Here is a 25,643-nt window from a genome sequence, read left to right as displayed (position 1 = left end):
GAAAGTATGTTTTACATATTTTTTCTTGAGATGAGAGGGGTATGAGGAAACATTTTTTCCCTAGCATCTCCCAATATCCAAAGACATATTTTTATTATTTTCACTTTCTTCTTTTCCCTTCCTTCTCTAAGGTGATTTGGCTTTTCTTTTATATCATCTCCAACCTCTTGAGCAGCTGCTGAATCTAATTACTTCATGCCATTTCACCTCCTCCCAATGTCTTGTTCTTGGTCTATAATGGCTAACACTTCAAACTGAAAAATCAATGTTCACGCTAGGAGCTTCTCAGATTCCTTGGTCTTCCTTCAGTGAATCTTCTCCCTGTGCACCTCATTATCTCCAAGGATGCTACTTCCTTGGTGTAACAGAATCAATGCCTTTGTTTTCGTTTGGAAGTCTGCCTATTCTGACATTCTGAAATTATCTTACTAAACAATGGATTGTGCCAATCAGTGCCCTCCTTTGGGGAATTTTAGTCCCACTACATGCTTTTGCATAGTCACAATGGCCTTTTCCCCATCAGCTCTGTCAATTTTACAAGATAGCTCATTCGAATTTCCTTCCATTTTTATTTTTTTGTGGAGGTTTTTTCGTTGTTATTGTTGTTTTGTCTTTATCCATTATTGCACGACATCTATTTTCTTTATTTTCTCTGTTTTGCCTTTCCTTGTTTCCCTGAGGCCTATTTATCCCAGAGCACGCATATTCGGCAGACATTCATATATCATAATTAGTAGCAGCAGGAGATACAGAAGCTTAAAATGTATAGACATTAATTCTAATCTTTTCATTCTAGCCAGATTTCCTGGAATTTTCTCTCAGGAATGATCTAAATATACTTTTCAAGTTAATTTTTTTTTAAAAATATATTTTGTCTTAACATGAATAAGCAAATTTATATTGTAAAACATCATGTAATTTTAGCAGTGAATTGAAAGCATGAAAGTGTTAACATTTATTTTTTAGAAAATTCTCATGAATGGAGAAAATCAGAGCTATACTTATATTTTCTAAATTCTTTGCAAAGTCTATTATTATCTACAGTACCATTAATTTTCCTATGGCAGACTAGCTGTGACTGGTCTAAGCCTTTACTTGACAGGATATTGACTCTCTAGCACAAGCAGCAGTGTAATACTGTGTTCCTTATTGTACAGTGCACGTAATAGCAACAAGACACCATTTCCTTTTTCACCATCTGTTGAATCCATTTACAGAAGTCATATCATCTTTTGTGGGAGAAATAGGAAAAAAGAGCTTTAGGCTAATCAAGTCAAAGGACTCGACATTATTCTCTTTACCTTTATGCTGGCCTCATTATTTAACTTCTAGCTTAACCTTAAAGAAAAACATCTTGGACTGCCTGATGGTTTCCAACACCCTTTGCCTTCTACTCATTAGGCCTTAATTGGGTACAGTCAACTGCAGCTCCTTCTATCTATAGCTGCATTTCTAATTGGTGCAAGGGATTTAGTAACGGAGAGGATTTCCTTCAGTGGTTTAATATTGGCAACCAGTCATGGCTGATGAAACAGCACTGGTTGGGAGCAAATTCTTATTGTGTGCTAATAGTTAGCCATAGCATAAACTTTTGTTCATTAAAACTGATATGAAATTAGCATGCTAGAGGTCTCAGAACCTCTTATTATCTGGGAAATCTAGTCTGATATTGTTTATTATACTGGGGGATATTATTTAAACATCTAAAAAAGGCAATTTTTACCTTTCAGAATTAAGTATTATTTTAACAAGTTACACATTTTATTGGATGAAGGGCCTAATTGTTATTGCTTCATCAATTCAGTCATATCTGACACTTTGGGACCGCATTTTGGGTTTTGTTGGCAAAGATATTGGAGTTGTTTACCATTTCCTTCTCCAACTCATTTTACAGATGAGGAAACTGAGGCAAACACAGTTAGGTCACTTGACCAGGGTCACATAGCTGGTCATTGTCTGAGTCCTATTTTGAACTCAGGAACATCAGTAGTCTATCCATTGAGCCACCTAGCTGCACCCCACCGCAACTGTTTATTGTATCTGAATTTTACTGCAGAATTAGCCTCATTGTTGCATAAAAAAAAGGTAGTAGAATAAAATTGTCACATAACTTGGCTAGGATTTATATGCAAGAATTACTCACCTCTGGGAAATTATGAATTTTTACCATCCTATCTCATGCTGACAAGTAATTATTCTGCTATTAAAGATGAACCAGAAAGATATTCCATAACTTGTTGCAATGTTAAACAATTATTAAGGCCAAACAAGTCTTCTCTTTTAGCTAGCCTGCATCAATCTACCTACAATTTAATGTAATTTTGAAATGCTTTGGGGGATTGTTATAAATGGTATCTTGCCCAATAAGTCATTAGCTACTGTTATCAAAATAATAAAGGTTTCCATTTATATAGCACTGTCAGACTCACACAATACAATAGCTGATTGTAATGAACCAAACCACAGGAAATTGGTGTAAAACATTTGCTGGAGACCCTCAGCCATGGCCATGCATAAGATTAAATTGACCCAAGTGCATCATAGAATCACAGAATCCCAGTACTGGAAGGGACCTCAGCAGGATCTCTTCTGACCCATACCGGATAAGAGTTCTCCTTTCTAGCATTCTCAATAAGCTCTTTGAAGATCTCAGACAAGGAAAGGGAAGATAAGTGGTACAGTGGATAGAGCGTGGGCCTGGAGTCAGGAAGGCTCATCTTACTGAGTTTGAGTTTAGCCATAGATGCTTATTAGCCATGTGACCCTGGGCAAGTCACTTAACCCTATTTGCCTCAGTTTCCTCATGTGTAAACTGAGCTGGAGAGGGAAATGGCAAAGCACTCCATAAAGGAAATTCCAGATGGGGTTACAAGGACTCAAAATGACAGATCAACAAATGACAGAGAACTAAATGTCCTTTATTTAGCCCCACTTCCAATTCCATCATGCTTTTTACTCTTATATTAGGACAACTCTAATGATTAGAAAAATATTTCCTTATGTTAAATGAAAAGCTACCTTGTGATTTATGCCTTTTGGTCTAACCTCTAACCTGTAGGACTAAGTACAACTTTCAGGTTACTTTTCTCTCTCTCTTTTTCTGTCTCCCTTCCTCCATCCCTCCCTCCTTCCACATATATGTCTACATTGCATATACATATGTGCATGTACATATATACATGTGTATATACATATTTATACATGTACACATATTCACGTATATACATACATGAGGGAGGGAGAGTCTCCTCCCTCCATTAGAATGTGAACTCCTTCAGGGAATAGGGACTCTTTCTTGCTCTTTGTAATATTAGCATTTAACATAATGCTCACCACATAGTCAAGCCTTTTGGTTGGTTGGCTAGCTAACTCTGTGTGTGTGTGTGTGTGTGTGTGTGTGTGTGTGTGTGTGTGTGTGTGTGTGTGTATAAAATTATAAAGAGAAATGGATCTCTAGCAGTAGGATAATCTAAGGGAGAGAGACCTTAACTCAGAGTAAGGGGACCTGGGTTTATATTTTTCCTCTGATGCTTTTCTAGCCTTGGGACTCTGTCAAATTATTATTTCTTAGCCTCAGTTTCATCATCTGTAAAAAGGAACAGTGCCACTTACATTACTTTGTTTAGCAGACTGTTTAAGTGTTTTATAATTTCTCATTTCTTAGGAAACCAGGGGAATCATATTATTAAGAGGTCCATTGATCCCTTTGCCTTAACTTTTTATAGATGAGAAAATGAAGACTCAAAAAAGTTTAATTACTTCACAATGATACAAGTATCTAGTGATATATAAAAGGACCACAACCTCAGTCTCCTGCCTCTCACTTCAGTGTTTCCATGCAGTTATTGTCTTCTTCAAATTAATTCTAATCATCTTAACCTTTTCTCTTCGCATAGTTGCTATTTAAAAATTTTGAAAACCTGGAAATACACATAAAATTCCCTCAGTGTGCTGTAAGCAAAATGAATATTGGACTTGGACTCAGAGGAATTGAGATTGAATGCCAGATCTATCAGATGCAGCCGGTCTGTTAGGAGGGCCCTAATAGGAATGCCCTACTGATTCAGTTTCAGAGATGAAATGAGACACTCAGAAATCACTGAACAGTTTTTACAAAAGAGGTTTACTTTTCCATGGCATAGGAAGGATATGTATCAAGGATACAGTGGGCCCCATCCACAGTCTTCATGTGGAAACAGGTCTGGTGAGCACATCAGAGTATGATGATTCAAATGGTCTTTAGACGTATAGCAAGATGGAGGTGCATTGGGACTTTTATGCCCTAATATAACCAGGAAACTATATGAAGGGAGGCAGGAACCAGGGACAGCTTGTCATCTTTTAGGGAAAATTAATCCCTGTTTGGGGAAAATAGGGAACCTTGATTCTATATAGCTGTATAACCTTATTCATATCATTTAACCCTTCTGGGCCTTGCCGCAATTGAGGGAGTGACTAGATCATTTCCAACCTCTATCTCTAAGTCATAGATTTTTATGATGCTCTGGATTTTGGAGCTAGAAGAGTTCTTTAGGGTTTCCATTTAATCCAACCTCTTCGTGCTACAGGTGAGATAACTAAGACCCAACGAAATGAAATGACTTGGCAAGGTCAAACAACTATTTCATAGTAGACTTGAGATTCTAGAAATCGAAACACCCTCATTTTCAGTATCTATATCCTTTCTTTTGTTTTTGCCCATCTTGATATGTCCCCAGGTTTATCTCAGAACATTTATTTCTCATTCCTCTTCTTGAAAAACAGTGTGTTTTGTCTCATGTTAATCTCCACCAACTAGGGCCACCTTCCCCCTCCCCCCCCCAAATATGGCAAGAATTACAGACAAAATAAACCAGCAAAGTGAGTTACTGATAGAGAATGTGGTTTAGAGGTTGAATTCATACTTCTTTTTTTGATTTACCTCCATTCATAAGCAATATTGAAAAGCTGAAATGAACTGCAAAATACTATATTTGTTCTCAATTTTCCTATACACAGAAGATCTGGTGGCATAAAACACTTTTGGGATCTATTAGGAGTCTATGTGTCTAGAGCAGAAAACTTGCTTTTGTATTATGGTATATTAGTTTAATTTGCATATGGAGCAGGAGGAAATTATGTTGGTAAACAAAAAGAACATAATTAGAGAGAAAGCTAGGAAATATTAACATCACTTTAAAATTATTTGAGGTTTTATATCTCCCACAGGTCATGAAATTTGAATTTAGAATCCCTTAAGTGGCCAACCAATTCTCTAATGCCATGGATGTGTTGTATTTTCAGTTTTAGTAAACTATATCGTAATATATTTCAGGTAAGGAAAAGAATAGATTATGAGCACAGTGGGAGCCGTAAGTTCTAAACGTTTGAGCTTGGTGGGGAGGACATTTAAGATTTCATTCTTTTCGTGAAATTAACTCAATGGAATATACTTACAAAGAGTATCATTGACAACTGACATTATTTTTCTCTTTAACATTAAATTGTACATTATAATAACTAATGAATATATTTAATTAAATCTAGATTACACGATGAGAAATACATGTCTGCTTTAAACATATTCAGTTAAATTTTATGTTCAAGTAAACAGTGCATCGTAATTTAAATGTATAAGCATCTTTATAAACAGGGGATTGTTACTAAATATTATTTCATGCTAACAATATTTAGGCTTGTGAAATTCCCCAAATATATATGTCTATCTCTGTGCCTATGTATCTATTCACATACATACACATATGTGTGTGTATATAAGAATACAAATCATAATCAAATAATCATGCAGCTACTTATACTCTAGGAAAGTGTTTTAAAAGCTTTTTCTTTATGTTTTAAATACTTTCTTCTATCATTTCTGCTAGTTCATCTTCACACAATTAAGTGTGTCCTGAGGAATATTGTGCTTTGAATTCAAGTCATGTCTGTTTAAAAAAAAAAAAAGTTATGCTTATGTGGGGGGAGGGGAGGGGCTGGTAAAATAGTCATCAGAATCTAATTTGCTTTCACTTTGTATTTAGAATTCTCTGTGTTTTCCCTTCTTTTTTAAAGCAATTACACAAATAAGAAATTATGAAAGGACCTCACTTAATCTTTGAATTGATTATAGTATTTAGTCACGCAATGTACAGTTTTTTTAAAAGTTCATTGATATATTTTGTTTTTTGTACAATAGAGATTACACTCAATTCCTTAGAGTCTTTTTGTAACAAATTAAGACAGTTAAATATAATAATAGAGGGACATCATCTGCAAGCACATGTAAAATTTCACATGGTGGAAGAAAAAGAAAATAGATTTCATTTTAAAGCACCATGAAATTTTACGTAGCATATATTCAATAATTACCCAATGCCCCTCATTCCAGTTATCCTTTCCTTCAAAGTGGGCATAACCTTTTTGGTCAGTTCTAGCTCACAGCTTCTCTGTGACTTTAAACAACATTGATGGGCTTTAGAAAAACTGACTTCTTTCATCTGATATGCCACTAAAAATATTTGTTCCTGTATACATAGGACTTGTGTTTCTTTTCAGAGGAATCGTGGTGCAGCAAATAGATTGTTATATTTTGAGTCAGGTAAAGTGGAGTTCAAATTTTGCTTCTGACGCTAGCTAGGCATATGACCTTAGCCAAATCATTTAACTGTTCTGAGCATCACTTTCCTCATCTATAAAATAGAGTTAATCATGTCTACATTTCTTGTCTCATGGGAATATTGTGAGGCTCTTGTTAGATCATGTATGCAAAATGTTATATCAACTTTAAAACGCTAAATGTCATTTACTATTTTTCCCATGATGAATTTGTTTTACTAAGTCATTTCAGAATTTCCCTGAACTTTTCTTATACTTCTAGTAATGCTGAGATAGTATACTATTAGCTTTGTAGTCCACCAGATGGCAGGACTATTTGGAGAAAATCTCTTATTTATTCACTCCATACCCTGGAGACTTAAAATTCAACTCATTTGAAATGTTCTATTTTTCAACTAGAATTTTAACCATATGCCCTGCAGTTGACATACATCAATTTAAAGCCAGAATTAACAGGACAGGAAAAACAGCTGTTGGTAGTGGTATTGTGATATACTCAACTATCATGTAGACTTTCAATATAAAATGAATGCATGAATGTAAAATGTAAGGCATTTAAACTGGTATTTTCTTTTATCTACTAGTAAGTATATTTTACCATGGAACAGTGTTGTAATGTGGGTAGTGTTGTATTACATTTCTGTATTTGTTGGGGAAAATGTTAACTATTTCAAAGGGTGAGAGGGTATAGGTAGAAAGGAGATGGGTTTGGCAATTTCAGTTTTCATCATTTGGTTTATGTTACCAGTCCTGTGGGTTTAGTATTTGCATTTTCATAGTCCTATATCTAATTATGGAATGCAATACTTTGGTCCTTGTTAAAGGAATTAGGAGTGAATGATGGGGTTATTAAGGGGGTGTGGGAATTTGGGGTGCCATACTTCTGGCTGTTAACACATTCAACTTCCTTATGGACACATCCACCCAAGTCACTCTTCTGCTCAAAATCCAACCACTTCATTTTTATAGATAAGGAAACTGAAGCCTGGAGATCTCAAGTGTTTTGCCCAAGTCACATAATTAGGAAATAGTAGACCACTGATCTAAATTCAGGTCATATGATTCCAAATCTGTCATTCTGCCCACTGCCCCATGCTGCCTTTCAATAATTCATTCTGAATTACACTCCAGGCTGCCTCTTGTCTTGGGGGGACAAAGACCCAATCACTGGTGTTGATTTTATAATCCTTAAGAAGAAAAGCTCCTTTACAGGAAAGCTTAAGAGGGTAAGATAATTAGCATCTTTGAGTAATTAAAGTGTTCCACTGGAGGTAGTTTAAAATGCTCACTTTGAAAAATAAGAAACAGGACGAGCTAAGAGGAAAATAATCTGTGAAAAAGTGATGCATGAAATTTGTGCCATGTATCCTAAGTTTCAAAATTTTGATGGATATTATTTCCTACTTTATATTCATTACCAATATCATAGGGGCTATATATGTTTTTGATTATTTTTTTTCAATTCAGTTAAATATATCCTTCAGTTCAATTCAAAACATGTTAAAATTTAATGGCCCACAACATAACTGAGAACTACAGGAAAATCTAAGAGGAATAAAACATAAACTCTGGCCTCAAGGAAGTTATAATCTAAAATTGCAGAAAAGATATAAAAACAAATAATTGTAATACGAAGAATGTGGTCAAGTATTAAAAACACAGAGATGTGAAAATTGAGAGGACAGAAAAATCACTTTGGGCTAATGGAAATCACCAAGTCAAAGAGTCTCATAGCTACAAGAATCTCAAAGGCAACCTTGTCTAGATCATATGTGACCAAGAATCCCCTCAATATCATCTTCAAGAATGATCATCTAGCCTCTATTTGAGCATCTCCAGTGAAGATGAATACAATAACTTTTATTAAGCCCCTGCTATGTGCAAGGGCAGCTAGGTGGCTAAAGTGGATAAAGTGCCAGGAAGACTCATCTTTCTGAGTTCAAATCTGGCTTCAAATGCTTACTGACTGTGTGACACTGGACAAGTCACTTAACCCAGTTTGCCTCGGTAATGTTATCTGTAAAATGATCTGGAGAAGAAAATGATAAATCACCACAGTATCTTGGCCAAGAAACCCCAAATGAGGTCATGTAGAGTTGGGCATGACTCAAACAATGAACCAACTACAACAATGTGCCAGAACCCTAAGATGCAAAGATGGTCTTTGCCCTCAATCAACTTAAATCCTTTTGGGAGAGACATGTACATACATAAATATATACAGAATAAATTTATACAAAATAAGCAGAGAGTGCTAGATATGTGATTTCACTGATGTGGGAATTTTCCAAATGAGGAAACTGCCTTCATTATGCAAGTCAGCCTCATTTCTGCAAACTAACATTCTTAGAGAATTCTTAGAACACTGAGAGATAAGGGACTTTCCTAGGGTAACAGCCAGTATTTTTCAGAGGTAGGATATAAATTTTGAACACAGACTGCCTCTACTGAAAAATATATACAAAACACCTATCAGAGGATTTATAGGGGAGTCTGGTGTCGCTGGGAATGGTAAGAAATGGATTAAACCAAGAGGTGGTATTTGAGGTAATCTTTGAAAGAATCTTCAAGAGACAAGGACAGACCCAGGGAGAGGGCATCCTGTGCAAAGACATGAAACTTGGAAAATGAATGTCATGTGTCAGGAACAGATAGGAGATGAAATGTCATGTGTGAGCAAATAACAAGATGGCCAGTTTTCAGTGGTAGTGCAGCCTCCAGGCCACATGTGGCCCTCTAGATCCTCAGGTGCGGTCCTTTGACTCTACCTAAACTGTCACAAGACCAGATTTATATATAAGGAAAATCACCAATATGGCAGCTGTGTGACATAAGTGGGAGAGCAGAGAATACTGAGATGGGGAGGCAAATTAGGAGACTGCCCATGAATGGTCAAGAGGGCTTGTATAAAGATGGTGAATATGGGAGTGAAGGGAATAAAATGGATGTAAACGATGTTGTGGAAGAGACTTGACCAGTCTTTAAAGATGATTTACTATAGGGTAATTTGATCTTTGGAAACTCAGTAACTAGAAGGAAGGTAGAGGGAAGTTCTTAAAAGGAACAAGTTTGAGGGAAAAGAAAATGAGTTTTTGCTTTGAATGTGTTTGAATTCTAGATGCTTACAAGGCATCTGTTAAGAAATATTCAGTTGATAATATGAGAATGGAGCAGAAGACAGAGAATAGGAGTGGCCATATTGATCTAGGATCCATCTGTATGGAGATGATTGAACTCATTAGAGCTAAAGAGGTTATCAAATAAGTGCACATAGAGAGAGCAGAGAGTCCAGGACAGTCTAGTTAGGGGTCATGATATAGATTATAAACCAGCCAAAAAAGACTCAAGGACTTGAGGGATAGGCAAGAGGAGAATGGTGTCACAAAAACTCAAAGAGGAGAGAATATCCAAGAGGAAGTGGGTGGCCAACAATATCAGATCCAGCAGAGAGGTGGAGAAAGATGGGTACTGTGAAAAGACTGAGATTTGACAACAGAAATGATTTGTAACTTTGGGGAGACCAGTTACAGTTAAATCATGAAGTCAAAAGTCAAATTGCTAGTAATTGAAAATTAAGTGAGCAGAAAGGAAGAAGAGGCAATGGAGGTAGAAAGATTTTTCTAGGAATTTGGCTATAAAAGAAAGGAAGAATATTGAATAATCGCTTCAGGGAATGGTAAGGTTGAATGGAGGGTTGTTAAGGATAGGGAGCCCTAGGCATATTTGTGGGAAGCAGGGAGATGATCTACTTATAGTTAGGGGTGAGACTAAATATTAGAAAATGGGGAAGACAAGAGAAAGGAATAAGCTTTTATAGAGTGACTAAAATATTCCAGGCACTGTGCTAAGTGCTTTTTACAAATATTATCGCCTTTAATTCTCATAACAACCCTGCATGGTAGAAGCTCTCATCCCCATTTTACAAATGCAAAAATTGAGGCTAAAGGAATTTAAGTAACTTGCCTACAGTTAACAGAGCTGTTAAGTGCCTAAAGCCACATTCCAACTCAAATCTTCCTAAATCCAGGCCCAGGACTAAATCTACTCTGGACGTGCTGCCTCATGGGGATTAGAGGAGGGATAATTAAAGAATCAATCTGCAGAAAATGGAGGGAATGAAATCCAGGGTAAAGTTACTATGGCTGGCTTTGGTGAGAAAATGAATTATCTCTTCATCAAAAGGTAGACTAAATGAAGAATCGAGTTGAATACTTAGAATTGTTGCCGTTCAATCATTTTCAGTCATGTCCAGCTCTTCATGAGCTTATTTAAAGTTTTCTTGGCAAAGGTGTTGGAGTGGTGTGCCCTGATCTTCTCTGGTTCATTTTACAGACGAGGAAACTGAAGGCAAACAGTGAGTGTTAAGTGACTTGCCCAAGATCACAAAGCAAGTGTCTGAGGCCAGACTTGAGCTCAGAAAGATGAATCTTTCTGACTTAGAATTATATCTCAACAAACGTTGTTTAATTTGAAAATGTCCACTTAGACTTTGTTTACCAAAAACTCTGAAATTCACATTCTTCACGATTTAAACTTAGATATTGTTAGTGTCTGGTATCTTTTCTCAAATTCTACTTTCTCTAAGCATACTTAAGTTATATATATTATTTAACTATTTTTCTTTGCATATCTAGAATTACAGAAAATATCTGTATGTCCAGTTGGATGTCCTAATATGCTTCTATATGGTGCAGATTTCAAGGATATGCTCTATCCACTTGAGGTTCTCCTGGAACATTTCCTGAAAATGTGGTTAGATTTGGAGAGCCTCTTCTTTTTGATTCCATGTAAACAGCTATCAAACTGTCCTCTAACCTGTTGTAATTGCTGCTGGGAATTGGTAGCTCACATCAATTCTCCTGTGACGGTTTCTGCCTAGTTTTTAATTCTGCTGAAGATGCTTTTGATTCCAGGATAATTATACATCACATATTCTCCTGTTATCTGCTATGGAAGTTGAATACCAGTCTCTCAGAATTAAAAAGGACTTTGAACACACATACTGAAGCTGTTTTCCAATAAATACATGAAATCCCTGTTTAGTCCAAGTAAAGTGAAGAGCTCTTTTCCTCCTGGAAGGGGGGAGGGGAGAAGGAAGAGAAGAAGAAAGTGAAAGGGGCAGAAAAAAAAAGAAAGAAGGAAGGGAAGGCAAAATGATGGGAAAACAATATTAGAGGAAGTCTTTAAAAATATCTTCTAGTGGACCATCATGGTAAAGGCCTTACAGAATTAATAGAGATTCCTAAAACTCTTCACAAGACTATATTGTAATTGTCTCTATTACCGAAAAATAACAAAAACTTCAAAAATAATGTGTCCTTAGAAATTTTGAACTAAGAATTTTAATGTGAATAAAATAGAGTCTCATGATAGGATGTCATGTAGTTTGCTCTTGATTACAATTCATGCCATATATCTATGTATAACAGATAATGGTGACCTTCAATATATTGTTCAACAGGCACAAATTGGCATTTTTGGTAGCAGCCTAGCGATTTCTCTGTTTAATGGGTAAAAATATTTTTAAAAATTCACGTAGAAGGTGGTTTGTGTTTAGTTTTTATTGTCTTTTTTAAACAAAAATACCTTATTAGTTGAAGTTAGTCACAGAAGTCACATTTATATCTAATGAATAAATAAGAATTTCTAATTTTTTTTTTTTTTGCTGTCCTGTCTCTAACCCTTCTCCCTTTCTACTTTCCCTCTATTGAGAATTTTTAACTGGCTAACTTAAAAAAGAAAAGAAAAACTGCTTCATTTGAAAATTTCTTTCTCAAGGTATATCTTCATCATGATTTTTTTCAGCTTTCTATTTTAAGTTGCATAAGTATATGAATGTATCTGCTCTATATGGAAACTACCCTATATTATATTAAATGGTAATATGATGATTAATGGAAATATTGTTGTGAAAGTAGAGGCTATGTTAATATTAAAGTAGCAGGACCATTAAGAAATTAATAGGTTTGTTTTTCTGTGCTATAAAATGATACCTAACTACCCAACAATTATCTTTTTTGCCCAGTCTGGCAAATGAAATAAAAATTTAGATTTAGTCACTTGTTGAGGCTTGGATGTGTCAAATGTGAAGTTGAAAGTCTTTGCTTGCATTTTTTTTCATTAGGACACATATCTCTGTTCAGTTCATTAAACATGTTTTTAAATTAATTAATCTGTTTATTTATTTATTTGCTTTTTTATTCATTCATTTATCTTCCTGTCTTTCTGTCTGTCTATCCATCCATCCATCCATCTATCTATGACTTGCCCAGGGTCAGACAACAAGTAAGTGTCAAGGGTCTGAGGCTGGATTTGAACTTAGATCCTCCTGACTCCAGGGCCCTATTCACTGCACCACCTAGAGGTGCCCTCAATAAATACTTTTAAACACTGTGGCAAAATATAGGGGATATGTTGTTGAAAAATTATATAGTCCGTGCCTTCAAGGAACTTACCATGTAATAGAGGGAATCAATATGAACTTGTATATTTAATAGACTATATGATAGCATGTGATACAAAGTAGAATGTGATGAAGATAAGAGATATCCTGACAAAGTAATCTTGGGAAGACTACTGAAAAATGTTAAAACAATGAAGTTTCTAAAACAAGTCACATTATTTTCTTCCTATTTTGAGGTAGTGTAGCAAGTAAATAATGTTCAAACATTTTCTAATAATTAATTCTAAGACTCATTTCTTAAATTAAGAGAGAAAAATGGAAAATAATTACCCTATGCCTTTTCCCAGATTATCAGCCAATCTTCATTAAAAAGTAAAAATGACTGTTTAATATTCTCTACCAAATGTAAATATTCTTGGGTTTGCTAAGTGTTTGACAAGAGGCAGTCACATCTTATTATGTAAATATTATTTCATTATCTATTAACTAAGTACACTTGAGACCAGCACTGTTTTATTTTTATTTGTTACCTAAATATTATTAAGAAGAAACTAAGATATTTTCTTCCATTTTATTTAAAATGAAACCAACCATTTTGGCTTTGAATGGATAGATATTAGGGACATATGAAATTGTTCTACTTCAAAAGAAATGATACAGGGAAAAGAACGCCTTTTTATAGAAGAAATACATTTTAAGAACCCCCTCTTCCAAGCACTCAGTTTCCACTGTGTTTACTGGAACTCATGCTATTACGTGAAATGGAATAGATTGGGGCATACAGTAGGGGGTTACCTTCCTAAGGTTTTTACCGATATATAATACCATCTGGCCCTCAGGGTTGTTTCTGCATTCATGTGGTTTTACTACAGTTGGCAGTTAACTTTGCTGCTTTTTTTCATGCATAAAAATACCTAAAATGAAACTTTAAAAAGGGGGTGCCCATACTGACAAAACCTTATATTCTTTTTTATATTCTGCAGTTTGCTCACCTGCTGGAATTAAGCATATTGTGGCAGAAGCCATAAAACATTAACTCTTAAATTATTGCATTAATTTTCTATTTGTGTATATCGATAGGAATCTCTCTGTTGTTATCTTTTGTTGTTAATAGGAAAACTACTTTGAATACCAAGCAACATAAATCTTTATAATGAATATCTAGTGATTTTTTAAAGAGCTCAAAATAATAATAAAGTATATTTAGCTAATAATATTTCCTTTAATGGTTCATGTCATAGGATGTAAAAGTAAAACCCATAAAAGCTGGGATACATTAGTGAGTGAAAATAGAATTGAACCTGTAGTGTATACTTGTTATGATATACATACCAGTGTTTATGTGTGCATGTATATATGTATGGATATATGGATATGGATATATAGTATATGTATATGTACCTGCATGTGAACAATGTAAATATGTATATACACCACACACATGTATGTATGTGCACACATGCTATGTATACGGATGTGTGGATATATCAATGTGTGCAGATTGATATAGATATAGAATAGATTGCAAGTATAGCTTATAGCATCCCTTGACCTGGCAATTTTTTAAAAAATGAGGGCTATAACTATTTGGGATGGTTTCCCTTTGTTTTTCTCTAGATTTGGTAACATGGATTTTTAAAAATGCTAAGAAAGGGATTTTTTTAACTATTAAATTTATTTATTTATTTTTAGTTTTTAACATTCACTTCCCTAAGATTTTGAGTGCCAAATTTTTTTCCATCTCTCCCCTCCCCCACCCTAAGATGACATGTAATTTGATATGGGTACTCTATATATTCATATTAAACCTATATTCATATCAGTCATGTTGTAAAGAAGAATTAGAACCAATGGGAGAAACCATGACAAAGAAGAAACCAACTAAAAAGTAAAAAGACAATATGTTTCAATTGACATTCAGACTCCATAGTTCTTTTTCTGGACATAGACAGCATTTTCCATCATGAGTCTTTTGGAGTTTTCTTAGATCCTTGCATTTAAGTGTGGGCTTTTAAGAACATATTAAGCTTGAAACTTAGAAATAATTACTGGAATACTTTATGAGGCATCCCCAAACACAGAGCCTTGATGGATATTTGCAGACCATTTGGAGTAGCTCACTGTCTTGTTTTTTTAGGAAGGCATTTATGACAAGTCCTATAAAAAAATCCTTTCTTTCATGTATTTGTACAAAGAGCTTTGTTTAACTTGTACTTTTGCTGAAGTTAAAATTCCAAGAGGTGTTTTGCAATCTTGCAGAAAATTGGGAAGCTGTTTTTATGTTGCAATATATAATGTGAATCTGAATTTACCCATGCATTGTGGTGGACAGTGGAGGAAATGAAGAGATGTGAAGTAAAGAAAATACAGTCTTCAAACTGTAGATGAGCTGCTGGTTTTTACTTTAATTCATGGTAAAGTCAAAGGTATTTTGAAGAAATACTTAATACATATTACAAGGAAGTAGTAATATTGAAATATCAAAATGGTTTCAAGAATACATCATACTAGACTAGCTTCATTTCCTTTTGTGAAAGATTAGCAAGGCAGGGACATGCTTCACATATAGATTACCTAAAATATAAGTACATCATTTGACAAAGTTTTTCATATTATTCTTTTAGCTGTGATGTCTTGATACAGAGTGATTAGTAAAATTAGATCAATTCAGAACTTGTTTAGTGGCAATATCCAAAGAGTCATCATTAATAAATGCTTTATTGGCAGATTGAATGCATGACCCTACTAGAATGTCCAAAGGAATTTCTTTCTCCCCAAAATGGCCAACATGTTTATCGGTCACTGTGACAATGTCATACATGGGATATTTATTCAATTTGCAAGTGTTATAAAGTTAGGGAAAACAGCTTACACAAGCAATGTCTGAATCAGCATTCAATCCATAGTCTAGAATGCTGGGTCAAATCACTTAATATTAAATTAATTTTGTGATAAGTGAAAAGTAGTTTTTCTTACTCAGGTTTAAACATTCAACTTCCCAAATACAATATGATAGTGGAACAACTGGATGGTTTATCTAAAAAAAAGTGAATGTTTTTTAGGGGAATGGAAGACCCATAGAATTCAACAGTGTGACATGGCTATCAAGAAAGCTGTTATGACCTCAGACTGCTTTAAGAACAGTATAGTATCCAAGAGTAAATCTCATGATATTCTCTCATACTTAGACCAAATATGGGTACAATTTTTGAAAAGGAAATGGGTAAACTGGAGAATGACCATTAAAGGGTAAATCTGGGAAAGTAAGATGAGGACTTTGGAAGAGTGAGACATAAAAGCAGTATTCAATCATTTGAAGGACTTTTATGGAAATAAGAAAATTGACTTCCTTTTCTTGGCACCAGTGCAGGACTAGAAATCTTAGGTAACAGTTTTAGAATGTCAGATGATAGATTGTTATAATAGCAATGAAAACAAAGAAAGAAAGCACTTTCTAGCAATCAGAACTGCTTACCTGTGGAATGGATTCCCCTGGAAGGCAGTGAGTTGCTTATCATTAAAGGTTTTCAAACGAAGCCTGGATGACAATTTGTTGGTGTTCTCAGTTAGACTGTCATCCTGAAGCTCTTTCTCACTTTGAACTTCTGTGATCTTTGTGGTTCTGTAACCTCAAATTCAGTATTCTTCCAACCACACCAGGCTGCCTAGGTTCCTGCAAGAATTGGACAATTAAGGTCAGCCTGTAGGAGGTGGATGTTACTTATAGTAATACTTTAAGGATTGTGTGTTTATCAATATGGGTAGTCCTTTTCCATCAATGCTCAAACACCTCTCTCTTTTTTTAGTAAATGGTCTTCATTTGCTAGTATGGCTTAAATAATTCATCACTTGGCAGCCCTTCAAAATGTTGAGTGCTACTATTGTTCTCTCTGTGTCTTGCTCCTCTAGGCTAAACATTAATTAACATACACGAATACTTCAAAAGATGTAACATTTTGCCCATGTTAGTACTCCAGGTTTTCAAAAAGTTAGCAACTTCCAGTGACTCAATAGATTATCTTAGTGAGTTGTTCTGGCAAAAATTAAATTAAATTAAAATTATCATCTGATAGACAATTGTCTAATGATGAATGTCTTTAGGCTGGTCTTCACGTGGCAAAAAATAGACTCTATCTCTGAGTTCTACTTGAATCTTTTCCAGTTCAGTAAAGCTCTTCCAGAATTTGGATTTTACTGGCGAAGTCTCAGAAAACCCAAGGTCCCTTTTATGATATAAAAAAGCATAAGAGTGTGTCTGTGAAGCACACAGATAATAAAATCCCCATCAAAGTTTTCAGTGGTGGGCTTATATGCTATCTAGTCATTAAAAAGAACATTTACCATGACTTTTCATTAGATTCAAATTGTTCTATGTACTTAAATCTATATTTATATAAAAATTGGAAAAATGATACTTTTCGTTATTGTAGAATTCTGTCTATTACTAAAGCCTCAGTGTACATATGTGATTGTGACAGAAGGGAAATCACCATATTTATTAGTTTCAGTCCCCATTTTTCTGTTATTATCAATGTTAGCCGTTCATTTTAATGTGATCGTTTTATTGGTGTTCAAGAGTAAATGACAGTATGTGTATTTCATAAGCATACTCAGTTTTGCAGTTCTAAATCAAAGAAATCCAAGTCAAATTAATACTTCATTTACTGACACCTGAAATCAAAGGATGATGCTTAGCTTTAGATATCTTCCATCTATCCTTCCCTCTTTATTCTCCCTGTCGTTACTTGTCACAGCCTCCATCTCTCTCATCTCTCTGCATTCCTTAAAATAATGCTACCCCAAGTTGCCTGTGTATCTACGTCTCACATATTTTTTATTTATATAGTAATAGCTACAGATAATGTCTCAGACTAATAATATCTGAGAAGAGAAATGAAAGGTAATAACTACATAGAGCAAGAAAAAATGGTCTAGAGCTTTATTTTGAAAAAATGAGTAAGATATTCTACTGTCAGAAGTGGGTAACAACATAATTGGATAAGCAAAGGAAAGTTTGAATAGATGGAAAGTCAACCTTCATTCTATTTCTCTTGTGCTGTTATTGATCAGATTTTGACTCCTGCCTTGGGAGACAAATTGGGTGAGGTTGGACTTTAATTGTATTCATATTTGCAAGGGATTTCTTATTCATGGTATGTAAACTTCTTGGACTAACTCTCTTTAGAATATAAAGTTGAACTTATTGGTACATATATAAAAAAAATGCACTTAAAATTTAAATTTATTTCTGTATATGTAGAAATGTCATGTGATTATATTTTTTATCATTTGATAATTTCTATATTACACAATAATAATTCTATTGTTGAAATGCATAGTTATGTATTCTTTATGTACAAGGTGCTTCAAAAGTCTTATCGCAAAAGCTTTTATAGCTTTAAAGTTTAGCCTAATACTTTTGGAGATACCATGTATGTGTGGGTGGGTGTTTATGGGTGTGTGTAATACCCACATGTAAACATATATTTATACTCAGATACATACATACATATATATGTATATACACATATACTTATTTGTTATGGTGCATGTGAGAAAGATTTGATTTACATATTTATTTGTGATGGGATATAATGTGTGTGATATAACAAGAATATAAATTTGAAGGAGTCTATGTGAGCCAGGAATCTTCCTGAGGGAAGATATGCTTACCCAGTATTTCTCATGAATCTTTATCGTGTAATATTTTTATAGAGTTATACATTCTAGAATATGAAAACGTGTAAATAGCTGCATTAGTTTGAGTTATAATAGTTCTTCTTTGCTTTTTTCATGAAGTTGGAAAGAAATGACAGTGAGCCAGACAGCCAAAGGATCAAACCTGTTTTTGTTGAAGATGCTGTCTTTGGACGACAAACATCCTACCAGCATGCTGCAGTCCACATTCCCACCGACATATACGAGGGCTGTAAGTAGAATGATATAAATATTCATTGATTAATTATGATATCATGCCTATTGTGCAGTCCACATTTTAAAGGAATATAAATTAGGTTCTATGATATTACATGAGACAAAAGACATAAAAAACATACATAGATCATCGCTATATTCTTGGCTATAACCTTTAGGCCATGTGCTCCCAGTGACCTAAATTCATAATTAAGAGGTAACAGATCTACCCCAGACATTTTACTTGGAATTCAAGACATCAGGTAGGAGATGGGGTAATTGTTATCACTTCATTTTCCCATTTAATTAGTTGTTGGTCTATTTCCTTATTCAATCAAAGTTATCTTTGTTCTGCTGTACAAGAAGTACGCAGCATGGTGGTCTGTGCAAGGTTCAAATTAAATATAAAAAAGACATTGTTATCCTGCATTTGTACATTCTGGGATCATTTCAGTTTTGCTGAGATTTCCTTCAATATCTATCTAAACTTTCTTGTGTTAATCTGACTTCTGTCTCCAAAATCACTTAGGCATTTTGTGCTGTAGCCATTTAAGTACTTTGGTTTTGTTTCACTGCTTCATCAATAATGAGGCGAAAGGGTCTCTTCTTTTATAAAAGATAGTGTCCTGATAACTTGTTTCTAGAAACCGTTTGTGATGGTCTGTATTCAGACATTTCCTGGTACTTATGTGTAAGGCCCACATCCAAGCTTTGATACTCAGGGCTGCCCCAGATGCCATTCTGAAAAACATTATAAAGAGAAATAGCAAGAATTTTGCTATTGTGTCTTAGAGGCCCCCTTTGAAAGCTGAACTTAAAAATGCTTACATGTTGCTTGTTTTGCTATGGAAAACTGAGTCTATCAAAGGTGGTCATCACACAAAGTTGCTGTTACTGTTTGCCATGTTCTGCTTACTTCACTCAGCATCAATCCATGTAAATCTTGCCAGGTTTTTCTGCAGTCTGTGTGCTCATTGTTTTTTATGTAACAGTAGTATTCCATCACATTCACTATACCACAACTTGCAGTGAATGCCCAGTTGATTGGCATCCCCTTCAATTTCTAGTTTTGGCCACCACAAAAAGATCTGCTATAATTTTTTTTTTGTATATGTGGATCCTTTTCCCATTTTTATGATCTCTTTGGGATACAGACCTAGAAGTAGTGTTACTGGATCCAAGAGTATATATGCAGTTTTAAAGCCCTTTGGGCATAGATCCAACTTGCTCTCCAGAATGGCTGAATCAGTTTGCAACTCCACTAACCATTAGTGTTCTAATTTTCCCACATTTTCTCCAACATTTATCATTTTCTTGTTTTGTCATGTTAACCAGTCTGATAGGTGTAATGTAGTACCTCAGAGGTGTTTTCATTTGCATTTCTCTAATCAGTTGGGATTTAGATCATTTTGTTATATAACTATAAATAGTATTAATTTATTCATCAGAAAACTGCCTTTTCATATCCTTTGACTATCAATTGAGGAATGATGTATATTCTTGTAAATTTGACTCAGTTCTCTCTGTTTTAGAAATAAAACCTTTATCAAAGACACTGCTTGTAAAAATTGTTTCCCAACTTTCTGCTTCCCTTCTAATTTTGGTTTCATTGGCTTTGTGCAAAAACTTTTCAATTTAATGTAATCCAAATTATCCTTTTTGCATTTCATAATATCTCATGCTATTTTGGTGAAAAAAGGTGAATGAATCGATGAATAGAATATATTAACCCCTCATATACAAAGCATTATACTACTTACTGGGAATACCAACATAAAAATTATACATTCACTTATCTCAAGTAGCATAGGGTATAACTGGGGAAGACATATAAAGGGGAGAGTTAATATGAAGAGTAAATGGGGAGAGTTAATATGGAGGGTAAATGGAAAGAATTAATGGACCTAACAGTTCAGGAACAGGGCAAATGACAAGAATGAAGAGTCTTTTGGATGCATTGGAGTGCCACCTCATTGGAGAAGGGGGTCTATTGGTTAGGGCAAAGAAGAGATTTGGGTTTTTTTTCTGGTTGAGGAGGGAATGGGATTCAGTGTTTGACCAAAAAGGGAAAGGAGAAGGGAGCATTGGCAGAAACGTTGGTCCTGGGGAGTGAAAGTTGATCTACAATGAATGCCAGTTTCATCTGAAGAAATATGAACTAGACAATAATACATGTAGCTGGATTAAGAACTTTTTGAATGACTGGATTTAAAAAGTATAAATGATTCAAAATTGGCTTCAAAGAATATATTCAGTATAGTATCCTAGGAATCTGTTTGGTCCCATGTTGCTTAGTATATTTACATCTGCCTTGTGTAAAGGTATACATGACATAATTATCAAATTTTCAGACCACTCAAAAATGGCTATTACGCTGTATAATAAGAATTAGTAGAGTTTATATAGTGTTTTAATGTTTTACTTCTCAGTTGAACAGATTTAAAAATATCTTGATAGGCTAGATACTGGGACTCTCTTTTAATTGAACAAGACACAAATCTTATGCTCACATTAAAAAAAAAATATCTTCAAACGACTAAGCGAGGAGGTATAGTTAGATTTGTTTGAAGAAAGATCTTAGTGTTTTAGTGGAATGCAAGGTCAATTGTGAATTATTGGTGTGATACATCAGTCAAGAAATTGCAGCCAAATGGCATAGTTGATAGAAGTTCTAGACTTGGAGTCAAGAAGACCTGAGTTCAAATTCTGTCTCAGATACTTGATATAAATATAACTTTTACCAGTTCACTCAACCCTTTCCAAATTTAGTTTCCTCATCTGAGTATACTAATAAAACCTATCTCAAAGCATTGTTGTGAAGATCCAATGATATTTTAAACATATACACACATATATCATTTCATAAACATTTAACTGCTTTATATGTGTTAGCCATATTGAAAAATACATGTAATCTTAGGATCTTTTAAGTTAGCTGTGGTATCAAGGACTAGGGAGATGATAGTTCTACTGCTTTATGTCTTGCTTGGGACATATTTGGAGTATTTAGTCTTGAGGAGAGGAGAAGAGAGGAGAGGAGAGGGAAAGGGCAGGGGGGAGAAGAGGGGAGGGAAGAAGCTGCATTGCTGAACTGGAACTGGCCACTTGTGTCTGGGTCCAGTGGCAAGATATAGATCAGGATGACGGGAGATGGCCCATGTTGGAAACTAAGCTTAGTGCTAGAGATACAAAGACAAAAGTGAAATAGAACCTTCTCTTAAGGACGTCATTTTGGGAGGGCAGGCCTGTAAAGCAAGGGTAGTACTTAAAACACATAGAAGGTGGTGCTTAATTTGAGTTTTTAAAGAAATTCATGGCTCCAAAAGATGAAGATGAGGAATTATTCTAGACATAAAGATCACCATTGCAAAGGCACAAAGGAAATATTTTTCAACATTCCAGGCTCTATCTAAGTCATGACACTTAATAGCTACTTCTACCCAAATGGGAACTCTACTTGAAGTTGCTCCATGAACATTCCAGCACTTCAACATTAGCAAGCTTTTAAAGTGGTAACACCATCTGAGGGTCACCCAGGCCCACCTTCTTTGCTGCCTCAAGATGTTCGCATTCCAGTATAGGGTACCCTCGAGTCTTTAGAGTCTTATAGTAAAGAACAGTACGCTGGTTTTCCTACTAGGCACTGGAATGTAAGGTGAAATAGAAAGGTAGCCAACAGGCATTTACTAAGTACCTACTCTGTGCCAAGCTCTGTGCTAAACTCTGGGAATACAAATACAAGTCAAAAGACAGTTCCAGCCCTCAGGAAGATTACATTATAATGGGGAGAGATAAGACATAAAAAAGAAGCTTGAAAGGGCATGAGGATGAAGGTTCTCATATCTGGGTTGTGGCAGACAGGTCTTGAGTCCTGACTGGTGAGAAGTGAGGACTACATTTGAGATTGCCACTGATTGTCCCCAGGTGGTTTACCAAGGACAACAGGATTCAGAAACAGTGAGGGAGCCTAGGACATCCTAGTTACAGAAAATGTCCAAATCTTATGTTCAGACTGATTGATTTTCAATTTCACTAAAGTTTCATTTGTGAGAGCATGAATTTATTTCACCAAGCTCACAATCCACTATTCTTTTCACTTTGCCAACATTTGCATTGTGTAGAATTAGAATGTATTCCTCCAATTAGGGGATTATGATTTTGTTATAATTCTCCCACCCTTCGGAATTACGCTGATTCCCTCCCTGGTGATCAGCCTTCCACCAGGCAATTTTAGCCATCTTTTTATGGAAAGCTTTTTAGTACTGTCATTTCAATTCAGTAAATACCTATAAAGAACCTTTATGTGTGGGACACCAAGAGAAATACTGAGTATAGGCAAGACAAGATCTGGACAGTGTCTTCAGCTGGTGACAGTGACATTCAACTAATGAGGGAAAGGTGTTTATTTTGTTTTATTTTCAAATTATAGATTAGTACCTGATTGATATAACCCTGTTGTCCCTGTAATCCTTTGGAAGATCTCTGAAGCTTTTGCCTACCATTTTACTTCTACTCAAACATACACATACTCATCTGGTGATGTCTGGATCCTAAGCTAAATGAATATAATAATACATTAACCACTTGCTGCCTAACAAAACATATTTTGGAGAAAGCTTTGCTTTCAGTCTGGAACAGAAATGACAACTAAAAACTCTTAAAATTTTGTAAAAAAAAAAAATGACCTCTTCAGTAAGAAAGCATGCTCTACAAAATTATTACAATCTATACCATTCATCATTTATTGAAAGTTTGTTTTACTTTGAACCAAATTAGTTGAGGAAACATAATGCTTCAAGTTTGAAGAGGGTCATTTCATTTCAGCAAAGCACAGTGTTAAATCAGTTTGCAGAATAAAAATGTGTTTTAAAACTCAGTAAGAATAGACCACATTTCATGATGTCCTAAAAGAGACTTGACACCCACTTTGAAATGTCTGAGTAATTGTGGGTGGAGGGGGTGGAGAGAAAGGCAATGTTTTGGACATTCTTTAGCCCCATTTATCTTAATTTTGTATTCTTCCTATTCTCCTGAAATCTCATCAGCAAGAAGAAGACCTTGTCTGACCTGTACTCCTTTAAAATTCACATCCGATGTTATGTGCTGCATCTGCAAATGACACTGCAATGAAATCAGAAATGTCAATAGAATCAGTCAAATTTCATAATTATTGGTGTTCTTCAGGCATGGCATTAGAACAATTCAGGTTTAAAGGATTATTCAGGGATTCTGACTTTAATAAATGTGAAAGTGCACTATAATTGAAGGATTAAAGTGAAGAAAACAACTACCTCCTTTAGTTATAAGAGAATCTACAGTTCAGTATTAAAACTATTATAGAAAATATCATGCTCTGGAAGACTATTAAAAGAAAAAAAATTCTATGATTTGAAATGTCATTTTCAGGCATAGCCATATTTAAAGTATTTGAATATTTTATTGAATTGAAAAATGCAAAAGTTCCTAAGATATTGGCTGTGTGGATTTATGAGAACTCCATTGGTAAATACATTTAAATTAATGCTCGTATGGTTCATCTGCTATTTCAGAGATCTTACATTTCTACTGAATGTAGATAGAGGAATAAAGTACTTGAAAACAAGGGGAACTTCATGTGAGCTTATGCCATAAAAATTTATTATTGAGTAATTTAAAATATTAATGGATTTGACTATTCTGCTCTGTAGCTTGCTTTCAACTTTTTTCAGTTTACAATTGATTTTGAGATCAGTGGCAAGTAGTATAAGATTTCAGAGCCTTTGTAAAAATAGCATAAATGTTATCACAATATGGTAGAAGGTTAACCAATATTATACCATTGCAAATAAATCAATGATATTATATTGTCACTATGTTAATAAGTATTTAGTATCGTATAGCATAATATTAATAAACACATTTCTTCTTTGAAGTGGACAAAAGAGAATTAATTAAAATTGTTTTCACTTTGAATATAATATTATTTAAATAAAGCGTAGAATAAAATACAATGTATATATAGTTAAATGTGGTGTTTCCAAAGATTATTTATGATTTCCAAGTATTTCAATTTACAGTTTTTGTGATCTATAGATATCATTTAGCCATTATTTGTTTACATGACAACAGAAAATTCAAACTATTGCTTATTTGTAAATCTCAGCTTTGAGTAGCAATTTTAGCTTCTAATTTTTTCATTTGATGCAATTGTGCTTAAGCTAAATATTTAAGATACTCTTTTGACATGTTTTTAAATAAATAAATTTAACCAAATAAAAAATATAATTCTACATTAAATATTTAATTAAAATGAAAAAAGTTGTGGCTTAGAATTCTAAGTATTTTATTGATAAGCCTATTTAGATATAAAAAAAAATCTGCATTTAGAAGACAATTTACTTACTATCCTTTTTCTTACCTAGTTTATGAATTATTAATAAAAATTCTCCTTATTTTACATTACATGAGTTATACAGGTATATGAAGACAAAGAATTTGCCTTTATCACATCATGTCATCATGTTATCAGGAATACATTTGCAAGTAGAATTAAAAAAACCCCATACAGAACATTGGATAAATGATTTTGAGGTTCATCAGATGTTAGAAACCAAATGCCATTCATTCATAAATAGCTCACCAATCAGTTACTCAATCAAAAAATATTTACTTGCCACCTACTATGTACCAAGCTCTGGGCTCACATATATCCATTGAAATATTCCACCCTCATGATAGCTTTCAGTATCGGCTT

The 25,643-nt window shown here is 34.5% G+C and overlaps 1 protein-coding gene across 9 annotated transcripts in view; it reads left to right on the top strand.

Moving 5' to 3' along the window:
• The window catches only part of CACNA2D1 (calcium voltage-gated channel auxiliary subunit alpha2delta 1), a 691,308-nt gene that overhangs the window by 438,938 nt on the left and 226,727 nt on the right, over positions 1-25,643 (top strand). For all 9 annotated transcript variants that reach the window (XM_072653215.1, XM_072653214.1, XM_072653213.1 and 6 more), the window contains one exon: positions 18,797-18,926. In XM_072653215.1, the coding sequence (XP_072509316.1) occupies positions 18,797-18,926 (130 nt within the window). The remainder of the gene's footprint in view (positions 1-18,796; positions 18,927-25,643) is intronic.

This window comes from Notamacropus eugenii, chromosome 3 (assembly GCF_028372415.1).
Source record: "Notamacropus eugenii isolate mMacEug1 chromosome 3, mMacEug1.pri_v2, whole genome shotgun sequence".
In the NCBI taxonomy this organism is placed as follows: Eukaryota; Metazoa; Chordata; class Mammalia; order Diprotodontia; family Macropodidae; genus Notamacropus; species Notamacropus eugenii.
This window is presented reverse-complemented; position numbering and strand designations above follow the sequence as displayed.